The following is an 18,629-nucleotide window of genomic DNA, read 5'->3' on the forward strand; positions in this document are numbered from 1 at the left end:
TTTTGTTTTTTGCCAGAATATCCAAATTTGGTGCAGCAATTTAGTGCATAAATTTCAGCACCAAATCTGCATCTCTTGGCCAGAAGAAAGCATTTTTCTGCCAGAAATAGACCCAGATTCTGACAGTTCAGTAACGGCTTCAAAGGGAAAGTGAAAGTGCTGCAGTGCATGAGCACACATTAAGGACATGCTGTGCCCTGGATGCAGAATGTCATTTCCTGTGTGGCCGCAAGTGTCCTCCTCAAGAGACCTGTGCCCATGATCAGGGTTCAGTGTACTGTGGTCTTTTGGTCTATTCTCCCTGTGGAGAACCCTCATGTCTGCGCAGCAAAAATTGACATGTTGTGGCTCTGAGAGCTACGCCACATGTTAGTTTATGCTGCTGTGAAAATAAACACAGTCTGCATGGAATTTCTATGAATTTCATGCACTGTGCTTCTGTACAATGCAGCATTTTCTACTCAGCCGAAACACGCTGCATCCAAAATGCTGCTTTTAATGATCATGGTCACATGCCCTCAAAGTTTGTGAATAATGTGGGGTGCGATCGTGCCCTGCACTGTGGTAATCACTTTCAAACTGTGGGAGGAGTGTGAGACATGGCCGTGCCACACACTCCATCTGCACTTTGAAAGTGACAGTGACTGCCAGAGTGTAACATAGCTGGGTGAGGGATGAAGTCCTGTGCCAGCCTCGGCATGCCACAGACAGGAGGAACAGAGTGTATAGTGGAGTGGTGGAGTGGGTGTGGAGCTCTTACCTGGTTGAGGTGCTACTTCCTGGACATTAGCCGGCCTTTTTGCATCTTGTTCACACAGTGCGATGCTATCTTCAGCATTACTAAAGTCCACATTGGTTACATACTTTAAAAGCTTTACTGAACGTATGTTTTAAAATTATTGCATATTGGTGATAGCAAACCTTATCATTACTGCACATATAAATATACACTATACATTTAATACAAACATGGGGGTCTTCTGGGAGTTGCATATCACAGTCCACCATCCTACATTTCTCCCCTCTTTACCCGTGGCATCTTTAGCTGTGCAGAAATCTGCACCACAATAAAATCATGCAATAAAAGTAACATAAAATCTGTATCAACTTTTTTCTTCTTCAGGTTCTTGACGTTTTCTTTAATTTCCGAAACAAAATCTGTGTTCTAGAAAATGGACCTGTGGGCTAACAGTTACCTTTCCAGTCCCAGGGTACAGTCCTTCGCAAGACGCCATAACGAAGAACACCATATGGTTTTGTCCATGTATCCCACCTGCCACAGTGGTGGTGCAGTCCGTATAACTAGCAAATGAGCAAACCTGTTTGATAAAGGTTCACCCATTTTAAATTCTGTACGAGCCTTAGCCTGTTCAGCTTGGGCTCGATAACCCTAGCACTTTCCCCAAAAGTCAGCAATGTTCGATTTTGTTCGATCACATCGCATTTTAAAAAAATGCTTTTCTAATAACATGCTATGCTTTTACACAAGATTGTGGTGCTGTTTGATGAATGGGGAGATGTGTTTAATGAGTGCAGGGTGTGGGAACTCAGGAGAAGCCAGAGGAGCACAATTTTTTTTTTCCTTAACTTTATTTGCGGATGTTCATTTGGGAGAGGCCTTGCACTGACTGCAGATCTTTTACTAGTTTGAGAGTCATGAATTAAGAGTGTGTTCCAAATGTAACCATCATTTTTTCAGAGTGTATCCTTTATGTCTGTTACTGGCTGTATTGCCATGCCTCCGGGTCATTTTGGCTTGACTTCACAGTGCCTGCATATCTTTTCCCACTTTGAGAGTCATGAATTAAGAGTATGTTCAAGATTGAACCAAATATTGAATCATAGTTTCTCTTTTATGTCTCTTGCTGGATGTATGCCCATGCATCCTGGCCACTTTGGCTATGACTTGCACTGACTGCAGATTCTTTCCAACTTTGATATTCATGAATTAAGAGTGTTGTCACACCCAGCAAATTGGATGAGGGGGAAGTGGATCCACTAGTCCAAGATACCTTTCACTGACCCGGAGAAGCAGACCTTTGCGTCTACCTACACTTCACTACAACCAAAGGAAATTGATACATATGCAGGTAGATAACCTACAGGAGGCAGCCCTGTGGGATCTCGGTAGCTCAGCAGCTGGGACCACAGGACGAATGAAGTAGAGGATGGTGTGAACAGGTGCAGGATGGTACCGGAAGACACGAGCTGGTGGATGAATGCTTGCAGAGACAGGCAGGTTCAGAACAAGTACATGCAGGCACATCGAAAGAACTGAGTGGAAACAGAAACAGAGTCACTAGACAATTTATGGAGTGCAGGTCAAAGCACAGGGACATGACTACCAGCATGGGCAGAACAACTACAGGGACAAGTTGAACAGGCACCTCGTAATGGGTGAGGATGCCTTATATATACTGTGCCTTTCAGAAACTGGCTGAGATAAATCAGGAACTGAATAAAGGTCAAACTATTTCTGCGGTGCTGTATGAATGACACAAATCCAAAATCACTGAAGTATAGGTGGTTTATTTTATTGGTGGATTTTTCTGATGAAGATGTGAGGACATACTTCGAAACGTGTAGAATAACACCATCTATACTTCAGTATTTTTTTATCTGTGTCATTCCTACAGCAGCACTTAAATGGTTCCACCTTTATTCAGTTCCTGATCTATACCAGCTTTTGTGCACGTGGACTCTGCAGCAGGCAGCTGATTAAGTTCTTTGATACTGGTTGTTTGTCACACAACCACATAAGGTGAGCACTATTCCTTATCACATTTCATATGTTTATTGGGTAAGACCCTATTGCGCTTTCTAGCCTTAGCTTTCAACTGGCTGAGAGGCACTTCCGGGTAAGGTTGCGCTGGCCCTTTAAGAAAAGAGAAAGCAGTGCAGTTGTGTACTAAGTGCATTCCAGATAGCCATTCACAGCAACCGCAGGCCTCAGGATTCAGAAGCCGAGGAAACAGCAGACAGGGAGTGTTGGTGCCTATGACACACAGCATGTGGGTGCACCGCAGTAGTAGCAAGGGGGCCATGGGGACCAGAGAAAAGGGCAGAGACTGCGGAAGATAGTGAGGAGCCAGGGTGAGTGCGTATGCGCCCCTGACAAAAGGAGTGCGGGGGCATTGATGGTGTAACAAGTGTGTGCAAAATTGAAGCAACATATATTCAGAATGTCTCCTCTACATTTTTTTGCTCCCAGTCCACATATGGGAGCCAGTGGGAGGTGACTGCATAGCTCCTCTCACTGACTGCTGGTACTGTGTAGTGGCCGCTGTTGTGGTGGTATCGTGTCAGTGGGGCACTGCGACCTGGAGCCTTGGGGGCTTTGCCTTGCAGCATGGGTGCTGTGAGGTGCCAGGTCGCCTGCCCTGCTGGCGCTTTGTCGTTGCAGCAATGGTTGGTGCATGGTGCCGCAGTATAAGGTTTAGGATAGGGACCCACTCAAGAGGTTTGCCGAGAAGTGGCAGTGGGCTTAATACAATCTGATCAGAATGGTAAGAAAAAAACGTCATGTTCTATTTAATTAATTTTTTGTTTAGCGGCTTTGGATCATTGTATTTTTGTGCGATGTGCGATCCATGTCTTTTTCTTCATAGCATTATATCTCCTCTACATCTGTTGCTGGCCAAATTGCCTTGGCTCACTGCATGCATTTCCTTTCCCATTTTGAGAGTCAGAAATTAAGAATGTTTACAAAATTATACCAAAATATTTTAATTGTCCCTCTTCTCCGTCTATTCCAAGGTTTAACCGAGTGCCTCCATTTAATTTTTGACAGCCCTTGCATTTAGTGCATAGGCTTTATTACTGTAGGGCTAGCTGTTGAAGACGGGATAGTTTTCCATTATAGACTTACTAGGCAAGGTTTCTTTCCTTACAGTTCAAAACTGAAAGAAGTTTTTCAGCCTACATGTATTAGATTGTATTATCTATTAATATCACTGTTAGCTGCCTTCATAATTTAATATGCACCAACAGTGCGGTAAGGGATGTGAAAGTTGATGTGCTTCTGATGGCACATGCACAAGTCAAGATCGGGGGCAGGTGAAACTGTGCCTGCTGCGTGAGCAGAGCAATTATGCTCATCCACGAGACCTACCTTACTCTCCCACTTTTCAGGGTGGCATGATGCAACAGTCCTAAATAATAAACAATGCTAACAAGTTGTCAATTTGATGGTAGATAATGTTTTTAAAATTATCCTTGAATTTTATCAAATTTTTTCATCTCAATCTCTCACTGCATGTACAATTCCTCCTTAGAATTCTAGATAGTTTTTCCACTGAATGCATAAGCTTTATCAGAGTAGGAGTCAAGATCTTTTTAAAACAGACAAAAAATGTAGTCATGTGCCCGCTTTTCCTTTTCTTTCTGCCTGTACAATTTCTCCTTGGAATTTTAGCTAGTCCTTGCAATGACTGTTTAGGCTGTACCAGGGTAGGAGTCTGAATCTTTTTAGAACTGACAGAAAATTTAGTCAGAGGCCCTCATCTCCATCTCTAGCTGCTTCTATTACAATCCTTCAGTGGAATACCAGCTAGGCCTTGCATTGAGTGCATAACTTTTGCCAGTTTCATAGTCAGATAGTTTGTAATATTGTACTATAGTTGAATCGAGTCTCTCCTCTACATCTCTTGCTGGCTATACTGATGTCCCTCTTTCTAATTTTTGTCATCCCTTGCACTTAGTGAATAGGCTTTTCCAGTCTAGGAGTACTATTCCTTAAAAATGGTCAAGAAATGTTGTCTGAGGCCCTCCTCTATGTATCTTTCAGGGAGTATTGCAGTTCCTCCTTCAAATACTCTATTTAAAGGAGAAGATCACTGGTGGAGTACCGTGGGATCCTCCAGCTGTGATCGCAAATAACCTGAATGATGTCACCACTAATCGCACGGCTCATTCTCTACCTGAAACTCACAGCAGTCGGTCATGTTCTATGCCTGTGAGCTGTCACAACAGATGTAGCATAGCTGAAAGCATCGTGGGACCTCATGTGGATTACGTCAGACTGGGTGTTTTAGTGGTTAATAAAGGTGAAAGAGGGTGTTTTTTTTGTATTTTATTTAAATAAAGGATTTTTTGTTGTTTCTGTTTATTTCTTTTCACTTAGAGATTAGTAATGGTGGGGTCATAGATGCCTCCCATTACTATTCTAGGACTTAGTGGCAGCTGTGAACTATTAGTAACCCCTTATTACTCCAATTGCAACCATACAACAGCAATCGGGAAGAGTCGGGTAAAGTTCCAGGATTGTCGCATCTTATGGATGTGACAATCCTGGGCGGTTGCAGACTGCTATTTATAGGCTGGGGGGCCCAAAAAGCAGACTGAGAATACTAGTTCCCAGCTGTCAGCTTTATTATGGCTGAGTATCAAAATTGAGGGGACCGCAAGACGTTTTTTAAATTATTTATTTAAAGTATTTAAAAAAAAAAGCCACATGCAGTTCCTCAGATTTTGATACACAGCCAAGATAAGTGCACGGTTGGAGGCTGCAGCCTGTAGCCATATGCTTTATCTAAGCTGGGTATCATAATATGGGAGAGCCTACTCCAATTTTTTTTGTTGTTACAGCAATACATAAATACACAGTGCCTCTGATTAGTTGCAGTCAGATACGCTGTCACACAGGGTGGGGGCTTATCTGACTGCAACCAGTCAGAGAAACTAGGACTGCCAGTGGGTGGGGGAAATAGTGAATATGTAAGAAGGACAATGATTGGCCACAGAAATAGCCGCATGGAGACTCAGTAAGTATAACGTGCCTGATCCAATCCCCCTATCCCTTCTACCACCATTTTAAAGCACGGGAGATTGTTTTTTATAGACATATATTGGGGACAGTGTCCGACCAAATATCCAGGATCAATTCCAGGCCCGAACCGGGGATTTTGTAAGCCGGTTGGACCTGTCAAGCTCTGATATCTGGGAGTCTGTCCATTACTCGCTGTAAATCATCATTATTATGAGAAATGGTGGCAAGAAATTTTCTTTTTTTTTTGCTATCCTTGTGAATTGAAACACAAAATTTGAGGAATTTTGACTCAAGGTTGATCCTTTGTGAGTCGATCTGCTCATCTCTATTTCACACAATTAATATCGATCCATTCAGCTTTGGTCTTTCAGACTAATTTTTTTCTTTGCATACTGAAAACATACAGGTAAAGCAAGACATCTCACTTTAATTTATTAGTAATATGAAAATAGCTTTCAGACAAACATTCATCCATTCCTAAGACCCCATTATACATGAGCAGTCATGTTACTGGACTTGCATGTTTTCTCAATGGGAAAAAAATAATTTGCTGAATTTGTTGTTATTAGAGATCTTTTAATCTGAGTAATTGCTCACTTTAAAACAAAAACATATATACTCACCTCTATTGTCCGTGATGGTCCAGCAGTGTCGAATCCTGCTCTCACGGGGCTCTTGTGAAGTTGATATGTTATTCAAGCCCTGAGCCCAATCAACATTGTCTTTACTCTCCTCGCCTTCGGAGGAATTGAACATCAAAAGTAAGACAGAGCTGTGGCTGCATACTCACTTCCTACTGAAGTTTCAAGCATCCGACAGTGGGGAGAGTGAAGACATCGCTGATTAGTCACAGTGCTCACATGACATAACTTTATATGAGCCCCTGGATAGCCACTATCGAGTCCACTGGAACAGCACTGGAGATGAATATGTGTTTTCATTTTAAGGGTGGGACATCAAATAGAAAAGGGGTTCTTTGAGTAATGGACAACCTCTGTAAAAAGTGATTCAGTAACAGAAAAACAGCTTTGTGAGAATCAATAAAGTTGATATTGGTAGCTGTAAGATACTGTAGGTAGAACAAAATACAATTTTGGAAGTACAGCCAAGTTTGCAGGTGGCTCATTTTCTTTCTAAGCAAATAATCATGGTTGGCATGAAAAATAAGTGAGTAAAATAAATAATAAATATGTTACCTTAAATTATCTTTTTTACAAATTGAATAACAAAAGAACATCTATTGAGTTTTACAAATTTAAATGTTTAATGGCATAATTTAGCAATTGCATTGTACAGTCATTTTCTTGTCAGATTTAAGAAATAAACATAAAACATTTTAGAAAATAATTTAACAAAATCAGATTAGACAGCATATTGTTTTGCTCATAAATTGTTAATGACTAACATAAAATATTTGGTGCAGTTGGTGAAAAAAGCCTCTGAAAACAATGTGCTGTCTACTGGTCCAAGTGCATGGTCCTTCTGTATTTCAAATTATTATATAAAAACGTTTCTCCCAGAGGGACAATACTCATTTATTTAGTTATTAAAGTCCTTGCAATGAAAATATATCTATACACCAATGTCAAAAAGGAGTATTTTCACTTGAGATAATGCAAAACTGTAGTTTAGCAGCATCGTTTGTGAATAGATTATTGTTTTCTTACTGAAGCTTATTACATTTTAATGATACTTAATTGAATACATTAGTGTAAAGCGTCTTGTGTCCAGATGTTGGTTTTGAACTGATAATGCTGGAAACAATGAACAGGTCGAATGGCTTTGTAAACATTGCTTTCTGTACTTGCAGCATTTCTCTGGACCTTAAAATAAAGAAAGAAAATCATTAGGGTAAAATAAGTTTGGGTATTATACAGAAAAAAACATGAAAAATAGTGAGTTTAAAACATTACAAATCTTAAATATTCCCACTAAAAATGGTCTTCCAAACAAGTATAAATAACTTTATGAGATTTAGGGTGAAAACTGCTGAGAACCTTATTGATCCTTATAATTAAGAGCTGGACCACTACATTGACACCGCTTCAGCACTTTTGAAACATCCAAATTTTTTAATGTATGGGTTATGCAATGTTGCATTATCCTGAGACCATTGTGCAGAAATATGCACACATCCTTATTTCATTGCACATATGTTTAAATAATACCCTGTTTAATGTACTTAAAAACACTGATTTAGATGATTTTTTTGCTTTAGTAGGACTACCTAGAATGTGCCAAGATAATATTATACAAAATATACATTTAATAAAGAAGTAGACTTTATCAGTTTTTCCCATCACAGAATTTCACTATTTCATGAAATAATTTGCTTATCAGTGAGGATCCGACTTTCTGGACTTCCATCAATTCAAAATCCTGTTTTCTGATGGAATTACTTTCATCAGAAAACATTGTCTATTAAATTTGTGGGGATCCAACAAGTCGGACCCTCATTGATAAGTTATTGCATTGTCTAGTGAATTTCTGTGATGGGGAATAGCCAATAAAGTCTATTTTCTTTAATGAATGTGTAATCCATAGGAGCTTACCTTGGGACATGCTTGGTAGTCTTCCAAAAAAATCTTCTAGATCAAGTATACCTTACAGGCTTTCAGTTGAGGTCATGTTAAATGGGTTATACACTATTAGGACAACCCCTTTTAATTCCATGTTTCCCTCAGGTAAAATAATAAAGACTATATTCCCCTCCCATACCGGCACCATTACAGCGGTGTCTGTGATTGCGGTATCAGGGCTCATGTGGGGTTGTGATGTCATGTGAGCCCCACATCTAATCTGCACAGGCTTCCTTCTCCCACCATCAGACTAAACAAACTATGTTAACCCAGTATCTACGGTGCCCTGGCATTGGTAAGTGGCACAGCCTTTTTGTGTTTGTTTTTGTACATGAGATTACATCATGACTCTGGATGAGTCCATGGCTATTATTGATGCAGTTCCACTTCTGCCTTGGGCATTATGCCTATAGTTAATTATGGTCACCTCTTGGAGTTAAAAAAACGTTTTTCTCCATCTCTCCGGGACATGTGGGGTTCTTTCCCCTTCAGCACTCCTCCTCCCTCGTCCTTATTTATTAATCTGTATAATTCTTATACCCTAAGCGTATTACTTTAATAAATATTGAAAATAATTGCTTGTTTTGGGTATTTTTCTTGCATCTCGCAAATTTAAAGACACTTTTGCCTTGTTATCAAACAAACTATCAACAGAAAGTGAGTGCAACTGCTGCACAAACTTCCTGTTTGTTAACTAGATTGGTCCAAAGAAGGGGATAAGAAAGCTGTCGCTGATTGGATACAGGGCTTGTGTGATGTCACAAACCTTTTTGGGCTCTGGCACCACAGTCAAGGACACTGCTGGAAGGGCGCCAGTATGGGAGGTGAGTATTGTCTTTAATATTTTACCTTCAGGACACATGAAAAAAGGGGGTTATCCTAGTAGTGGGCAACCCTTTTAACGATACCGCGTAACAGAAACATATTTCAGTATAGAACACAGTAGCTGAAGACTATACAGGCTATTATCCATGTCAAAACTATACTTTTTCACAAAATAATAAATCTGGTATGATTAGTACTACTAATCATATGACCTCTGGTAATGTATGGACTGACAATGACCATATTTCTATTATGTATGTAAAACTACTAAATTAATGAATAAATGACCTGCATGTTAGGTACTTGAGGAATTCATTTGAGAATCACTACTACAAGGAGAATTTCACTTTTTTTTTAATTTAACATTAATTTCTTAGAAATACTGATGGTGCTAATTGATTTAGATGACCCAGTCCAGCAACCACATTAGTAAACTCTCGTCATTGGATGGATGTCTCGATAACCACTTCTTACGTTACAGCATATCCGGCTGCTCTTTTGCCTATTCTGCCTCATCATCATTGCAGCATTACATACTTGTGATATCATGCAAAATATGGATAATGAAAAGAAGAACTGCGGATGTTGACAGATAAGAGGATGTTCACAGAGGTTCTGTCCAGCAACCACAAATTACTAATTTGACTACTGGACTGGGCTCTATGAATCAATTTGTACCACATCTATTTATAAATCTTTTCTTTTGTATGCAGTATAAATGCATTGTACTGAATCATATTTTTTTTGCTACAATTTCACGTAGTTGAAATCAGTGTTTTCCTTTAGACGTGAGATAAAGCAGAGTTATATCCCATTATACAAGGTATCAATTACAGTTTAGTTCTGCGATCTGTCTGACTGTACAAGAATATCACCGAGACTGTAATGGTTATCATTATAGATTTTTCAAGCTTCACTGTAGAATATTAATATGCAGTCATTGTAAATAAAGTAGTTGTGGATTCAGGCTGGTTACTGAGAAGTACCGAGGCAAACTGATTCTGGCAGTCACTAACACCAAAAGAAAATCAGCAGCAAAAAAGTGTAACAACAGAGGATAACAGCAGCTGTCAAGTCCCCCAGAGCAAAAGGAAATGCATTTGTTTGTAACTGCTCTGGGGAATGGAAGGATGGCTTTTTCTGTAACCAACTTCAGATGTTGATCTTCTACTTCTTTTCTGAATCTTTCTGAAACACTAATTTTTTATAGTGTAATTCGGCTGCAAAGATCTGGAAATATAAGTATTGTGGAATAAAACTTCATAGTTTGTAACAACTTTTCTCTGTGTACTTTGGAACAATAAAAAAATAGTACAATAATACAATTATCAAGTGCAAGTTCAAAAAAAATAACTATGTTACAGGGACTTTAGTATGCTAATGGGATACAGAGATAGATAGATAGATAGAGGGATTGATAGATAGATAGATAGATAGATAGAGAGATTGATAGATAGATGGATGGATGGGTGGGTGGATGGGTGGATGGATAGATAGATCGATAGAGGGATAGATAGATAGATTTAAAGTTAGATGGAAAATAAGTAGATAGTTGATAGATCATAGATGTATAATAAATAGATAAATAATAAACAAATTGATAAGATAGATACATGATCGATATTTAGATAGATGACATATAAATAGACAGATAGAAAGATAATGCTAGATAGATGATAGATACATAGATAGATAGCTAATAGATTGATACATATGTGATAGAAATATTAATAGATAGATAGATCAATAGACAGATGAATAAATAGATAGATATAGATAGGATAGTCAGATAATAGGTAGCTAGATGGTTAGATAGATAATAGATAGTTACATGAGAGATACATGGATAGACAGATAGATAATAGATAGATACATGATAGATAGATACATGATAAATATTCATATAATAAATAGATAATTGACAAATAGATATATAGATTATAGATAGAAAGATGATGATAGGTAGACAGATAGAAAGATAGATAATAGATAGAGACATACATGATAGATAGATAAATATTAAATCGATTGATACATAGATATGAGTTAGATAAATTGACAGATAAGTGATAGAAACCTTAACAGATAGATGATAGATAAATAGATAGATGATAGCTATATGATCGATAGATAGATAGATAGACAGATAGACCGATAGATAGATAGACAGATAGACCGATAGATAGATAGATAGATAGAAGCAAAGGATGAAGGAGGACCATCACATTTTTAAAACTTGAACAATCTTTAATTAGAATCCATTAAAATTTGTACATTTCCATCAGTTTAAAACCATATTGCTCCTCTAACGCGTTTCTGGCTGTCAAGCCCTAATCGTAAAGTATTGCACTCTTTAACTTTCAAATTGTCCAAGTAGTCTACTTCTTTATTTTAGGTTAAACTATGCAACAAATAGGATTAAAAATTGTAATCGACCTAGCTCATTCTGTTTGAATATGATAGACAAATGTTCGCCTTTGTTTTACAGAAAACCACTGGGTGAAAAGTATCAATTTTTAGGTTAATAACTGTAATGTCTTAACTTTCAATATGTTAATGTGACTATCAGTTAACTTCCCTACGGTAACAAGAACACATTCATTGTGCAATGTTACATTTTGCATGCTGCCACCTAACAGGTTTTCTTTTTTATAGCTAAGCTCCAGTTTGTTGCCAGAGTATGGAAAAATAAAATTGCCAACTGTAAAAGTAGCATATATAAACTCAGTTGAAGTTTTCATCTTTATGACTTCCACACCATTAACATATTTGTATTTTTATTTTAACCTTCCTTTCTCCATTCTAACCACTAACTGGAAATGTGTTTGTTATTTTTATTCCTCTGCTATAACCTCAATCCTTGATTGTTTTGTTATACAGGGCGCTGTTTGTACCGCAATCTAATTGATATTTTAAATGTAAAACACCAGACACTGCTGAAAATTCATTAGAGAGGATTTGGTGTTTTTTCGGATTAATTTACTTCATGAAATTCAGCATCTGAATAATTGGAATAATGTTCAGGGCTGAGGCACCACATTACTGAATTGAAAGTGTTTAAGTTACAAAAGTAATTGTTTTTGAGAAATTCTCCCTAAATCTTATTTTTTAACTTCTTATTAGAGTATAATAGAACATAGTTAATAGAATGGATTTATCAAACTGAAACAAGCTGCAAAGATTATTGTACTCTTTTTACTCTTAAATTATCCACGTGCTGGTTTATTCCATTATATCCTAGGCCTTTCAAGAAGATAAAGGCTGGTAACACAGCAATGATCCTGCTCACATGCTACATACTGTAAGTGCTGTGCAGGATATAATCCAGCTGTTTGCATAGGAAATATTCTCTTGACATATGTCCAGTTGGGAACAAGATATGTAACACATTTCTGTAGCCACATTGTTTTATTACCATGCTCAACATGTATCTAACCAATTGTAAGTCCATTGATTTTCTTTCTCTTCTACTATTATAAAAGTGATCAGGGAAGGAAACTTTAAATGTGCAAGTAGTTTTTAAAGCAGGGGGCACATTACCACTTTTAACCATATAACCCCTTCACAACATATGTATATTTATGTCTGATGTCATGTCCCTGCATTTGTTGCTGGTCTCCACTCACATCTTTCCCTGATCATTATGGCTGATTTATTCAGCTGTCATGTGCCTCCAACAGCCGCAGGTGGGTCAGAGTTCCAGTGGGGGGGCAGCTAACCAATAAAATGAATTAGTATCAAAATACCTTACAAAACCTCAATTAAGGAGAAAGAACCCAAAATAGCAAAGGGGTAATTACAAGAATCCATTAATAGAGACTTAAACATAACTTTTAATGCTGTGCTCATTAATAAGTGATAACAAATTACTGTATAAAACCGTGAACCTAAAAGCTGACACATAAACTACTTGGCCACCAAGCTCAATTGGACCAAAGTAGCATGTGAGGCACATCAAAACCAAAACTTCCCATAACGTACCAGACAAACGTCATAAGATGGTTGGCAAATACCCCAAAACACCCACATAGAAGGAACCGCCTTCGAGTAGTGTAAATTGGGTTTCATGTAATGGGACTATATGTAATTCCATATTCCAAGCGTGCCAAGATGGGAAATGGACTGCTTCCGCCGGTCAAGGTCCACTGTGCGGTGTAAGGGACCACCGCTATGGTGGGTGAAGAGTGAGCGGGTTGCTGCTAGCGATCGTCTGGAATGTCACAGACGATCTATGTACACCGATCTGCCCTAACCCGTGAGGGTTGTATGGCACAGATCTCACGGCTCGGTGTACCTGTTGCACGGGGAAGCACAGAGGTGCCCACGCACGTGTGCCAGTGGAAGTCACGAGAATATGGCACGAGGGTAGCACAGAGGTGCCCACGCACGTGTGCTTTCAATAACCAGGTGAGTCCAAAGGAGACTTGAGGAGCTCACCTGGGACAGGAACACGGCCTGTTGACGGGGGTACTGCCGGAGCAGCAAGGCAGGAACACGGCCTGCAAACGAGGTACTGCCGGAGCAGCAAGGGCCAAGCCCACAAGAGACAGTAATGCCTGAGCAGTGGCGTGGCAGCACGCTGCCAGACATCCAAACATAGAAGGACGGTCGCGCGCCGCCATGATGGCAGGGGGAGCTTTTAAGGAGGTGCAGCTCCACTCGAGGGCGGGCGCGAGGCGGAGATGACGGACTTGACCCAATCAGGGTCCACGACGTCCCAGCCTGGCCAGTCAGGATTCACCACGTCACCAGCCTTGTCATCAAGCCGTGTGACGTCAGTGAGCGAATCAGGAACCACCACGCATTGCACATGCTCACCCTCCTGCCTCTGGGAAATAGAGGCGGGATCCTCGGTCTCACAATGTGCAGAGATAACGGGAATCTCACTGCTTCCCTGAGCAGTAAACCTCTGCACATTGCGCAGCCTCGCAGACCTTCGGGGCCGCTGAGCAGGAGAGTCTGTGGCAGGCCAGGAATGGGAGACCGCTTCACTCCTTGTAACAGGAGAACCACTAGGTGTCACCCTTCTGCTGCCTCTCTGAGAAGGTATCTCCTGCAGTCTGGCAGACCTTCGGCGCTGCTGAGCAGGAATGCTCGTGGCAGGCAAGGAATGGGAGACTGCCTCAGTCCTTGCCTCAGGAGAGCCACGAGATGTAACATTACCCCCCCGTCTAGGCCCCCCCCCCTGTCCGTGCTCGAAGGCCGCTATCAAACCCGGGGCGCGGATATGATCCTCCAACTCCCAGGATCTATGCTCCGGCCCACTCCATGAGGTAGTACCTCTTGCCCTGTATGACTTTTGTCTCCACAAGTTTTGCCACCTCAGGGTCGTCGGACGGGGAGTCGGTTTGAGCCGGCAGGGACCCCGAGAATTTATTAAGTCATACGGGTTTCAGGAGGGACACGTGAAAGGTGTTGGCTATAGCCCAGCGTGGAGGGAGCTGGAGTCGATATGCCACTGGGTTTACCTGCTGTAGTACTTTAAACGGACCCAGATACCTAGGGGCGAATTTGGCTGCCTGTACCCGTAGGTTAACATTTTTAGAGGACAGCCATACTAGGTCACCAGAGGCGAAGGATGGTGCAGGGCGGCGGCGAACATCAGCCGTTGTCACCATCCGGTCTTTAGCCCTTTTAAGAGCCTCTTGGGTGTCATCCCAGATCTCCCGGGCCTTGGTCGCCCAATCCTCCACTCTAGTATCGGGTGACGTAATGGGCATCAGAACCGGGATTCTGGGATGTTGTCCGTTATTGAGTAGGAACGGAGTCTGGCCAGAGGATTCATGAACCGAATTGTTAATGGCAAATTCGGCCCAAGGAAGGAGGTTAGCCCAGTTGTCGTGGTGCGCGGATATAAAATGGCGGAGGTAAGTTACCAAGGTCTGATTAGTCCTCTCCACTAGTCCATTGGTCTCGGGATGGTATGCGGAGGAGATGTTCAGCTCTATCTGCAGGAGCTTACAGAGCTCTCTCCAGAAGCGAGACGCGAACTGGGGACCCCGGTCGCTCACCACCTTGTCAGGCATGCCATGCAACCTAAATACATGCCGAATGAACAAGGTGGCGAGAGCACGTGACGTCGGGAGTCGTGGGAGAGGCACCAAGTGGACCATTTTAGAGAAGTGGTCCGTGATGACCCATACGACCCTGTGCCCTGCTGACTTGGGCAGATCTCCCAGGAAGTCCATCCCTACCACTTCCCAGGGACGATCCGGCACTGGCAGTGGGTGAAGAAGACCTGCCGGTCTCTGCCGGGACGGCTTATTCCGAGCACACGACATACAGGCTCCCACATATTCCTGTATGTCCTGGGGTAGTCTTGGCCACCAATAATGCCTGGTCACCAGGTCTCTGGTCCTTTTGACCCCGAAGTGACCCCCGACCTTGGAGGCATGGGCCCACGATAGCACCTCGTTCCGTAGTTCAGGGGGAACGAGGGTTTTGCCAGGTGGCACCTGGTCCAAAGAAGTGGGAGTGACCATCCTCAAGCTGTCCGGGGGTAGTATAAGACGAGGCTCCTCTTCGTCCTCCTCCAACACAACCATACAACGTGACAAGGCATCGGCCCATACGTTCTTCTCACCAGCCAGGTGGCGGATAATAAAGCGGAACCGGGAGAAGAATAAAGACCAACGGGCCTGCCTTGGGTTCAGGCGTTGTGCTGTCTGGAGGTATGTGAGGTTTTTGTGGTCAGAAAAAACCTCAAATGGATGCTTCGCACCCTCCAGGAGATGCCGCCATTCCTGGAATGCTAGTTTCATCGCCAGTAACTCCCTATCCCCTATGGAGTAGTTCCTCTCGGCCGGAGAAAAGGTCTTGGAGAAAAAGAAACACGGATGTTTCCTTCCTCGTTCGTTTTTCTGGTACAGGATTGCACCTGCACCGAACGAAGAGGCGTCTACCTCCAGTAGGAAGGGTTTGGAGATGTCTGGACGATGAAGGATGGGAGCTATGGAGAAGTGAGTTTTGGGAGTGTGAAATGCCTCTACCGTTTCCCGTGTCCATGCTTTGGGATTAGCGCCCTTGCGGGTAAGGGCAATGATGGGTGCTGCCACCGTCGAGAAGTTGGGAATGAACTGGCGATAATAATTGATAAACCCCAAGAATCGCTGGATCGCCTTCAGCGAGCGGGGCTCAGGCCAGTTCATCACTGTCTCCAACTTCCCCGGATCCATTGCTAACCCCTGACTGGACACTATGTACCCCAGGAACGGCAAGGATTCCTGTTCAAAAATGCACTTTTCCAGCTTAGCATATAACGAATGGGTGCGGAGCCTCTTAAGTACTCGGATGACATCCCTCCGATGGGTGGTAAGATCGGGGGAGAAGATAAGAATGTCATCCAGGTATGCAACCACGGAAAGATACAAATCCCGGAAAATGTCATTCACAAAGTCTTGAAATACGGCGGGGGCATTGCAGAGTCCGAAGGGCATTACTAGATACTCGTAGTGACCGTCCCTGGTGTTAAAGGCGGTCTTCCACTCATCGCCCTCTCGGACTCGCACTAGATTATACGCCCCGCGTAGATCCAGCTTTGTGAAGACCTTTGCCCAGCGGGATCGATCAAATAGCTCAGTAATGAGGGGCAAAGGGTATTTGTTCTTGATTGTGATTGCATTTAATCCCCTGTAATCGATACAGGGGCGCAGATCCCCTTCCTTCTTCTGCACAAAAAAGAACCCTGCACCAGCCGGTGAAATAGACTTGCGAATGAACCCCTTCGCCAGGCTGTCCTGAATATATTTGGACATAGCCTCCGTCTCTGGAGCAGAGAGTGGATACACTCTGCCCCTGGGGGGCTCGGAGCCTGGCTTCAGGTCTATTCGGCAATCATATGGCCGGTGGGGAGGAAGAGTATCTGCGGCCCTTTTGGAAAAGACATCCCTGTAGGCCTCATAAGGTGTCGGTAAACCCGGCCCCTCAGTATTCCCTGAGGACCCAACCGACCTAATGGTAGCGGGTGGTTCGGTAGTCACGAGGTGCTCTCTACAGGATCCTGCCCAGGATGAGATCTCCCCTGTTGCCCAGTTGAGTATAGGAGCATGCTGTCTCAACCAGGGAAGACCCAGTAGGATCTCATCCGTCCCCCCTGGAAGCACCAGGAAGGACACCTGCTCATGGTGTCCCGGTGGTACATCCATCCTGAGAGGGATGGTGATCTGGGTGATAGGATCGAGTAGTATGGACCCGTCGACTACCCGGACCCTGAGTGGCTTGGGCAACAGAACCAGGGGAACTGAGTATCGGGTTGCCAGGGAGGTCGAGATGAAATTGCCTTCAGCGCCTGAGTCCAAGCAAGCCAGGGCAGAGAAGAGAGTAGTGCTGAACTGCAACTGGGCGCTGATAGTCAACCTAGAGGGAGAAGTAGCGTCTAGAGTCCCCCCTCTGATAGAAACTAGACGCTGTCTTTTCCCGACGGTTTGGGACATCGGGTAGCTATGTGTCCCCTCTGCCCACAGGAAAAGCAGATGACACAAGACCGAGAACCTGGGGCAGAGGAGACCACCTTGGACACCTCCATTGACTCCACGGAGTCGCCTACAGGACTGGCTGGGGGACCTGTCTGATGGAAGACGGGAGTCAGACGCTTTTTAGGCCGAGAAGACGTGGGTGCTGAAGAGACCTCGAGCCTTCACTCCGCCTGGCGGATGTCTATGCGAGAGGCAACCTGAATCAAGGACTCTAAAGTGGCAGGCACCTCACGTGTGGCCAGTGCGTCTTTGACAAACCCTGCCAGGCCCTCCCATACAGTGATTTGTTATCACTTATTAATGAGCACAGTATTAAAAGTTATGTTTTAAGTCTCTATTGTTGGCTTCTTGTAATTACCCTTTTGCTATTCAGCTAACCAGTTAAAACCAGCTATCATTCTCTGACAATGGGATTTAATGCACGCCGGAAAATAGTGCATCATTCCCGTCTCCCATTATTGCTCCCGTGATTTGACCACGTGGTGCCGATGGGTTTTCATTACAGGCAGTGATCAATTGATGACCTGTTACGAGGGGGACCCGGGGAAGCGTGCCAAGATGGGAAATGGACTGCTTCCGCCGGTCAAGGTCCACTGTGCGGTGTAAGGGACCGCCGCTATGGTGGGTGAAGAGTGAGCGGGTTGCTGCTAGCGATCGTCTGGAATGTCACAGACGATCTATGTACACCGATCTGCCCTAACCCGTGAGGGTTGTATGGCACAGATCTCACGGCTCGGTGTACCTGTTGCACGGGGAAGCACAGAGGTGCCCACGCACGTGTGCCAGTGGAAGTCACGAGAATATGGCACGAGGGTAGCACAGAGGTGCCCACGCACGTGTGCTTTCAATAACCAGGTGAGTCCAAAGGAGACTTGAGGAGCTCACCTGGGACAGGAACACGGCCTGTTGACGGGGGTACTGCCGGAGCAGCAAGGCAGGAACACGGCCTGCAAACGAGGTACTGCCGGAGCAGCAAGGGCCAAG

The 18,629-nt window shown here is 43.1% G+C and overlaps 1 protein-coding gene across 2 annotated transcripts in view; it reads right to left on the reverse strand.

Moving 5' to 3' along the window:
* Positions 1-7,039: 7,039 nt before the first annotated feature.
* CCSER1 (coiled-coil serine rich protein 1) overlaps positions 7,040-18,629 on the reverse strand; it is a 1,289,205-nt gene continuing 1,277,615 nt past the window's right edge. For both annotated transcript variants that reach the window (XM_075337134.1, XM_075337126.1), the window contains exon 10: positions 7,040-7,590. In XM_075337134.1, the coding sequence (XP_075193249.1) occupies positions 7,474-7,590 (117 nt within the window). In that variant the 3' untranslated portion in view covers positions 7,040-7,473. The remainder of the gene's footprint in view (positions 7,591-18,629) is intronic.

This window comes from Anomaloglossus baeobatrachus, chromosome 1, assembly GCF_048569485.1.
Source record: "Anomaloglossus baeobatrachus isolate aAnoBae1 chromosome 1, aAnoBae1.hap1, whole genome shotgun sequence".
NCBI classification, from domain to species: Eukaryota; Metazoa; Chordata; class Amphibia; order Anura; family Aromobatidae; genus Anomaloglossus; species Anomaloglossus baeobatrachus.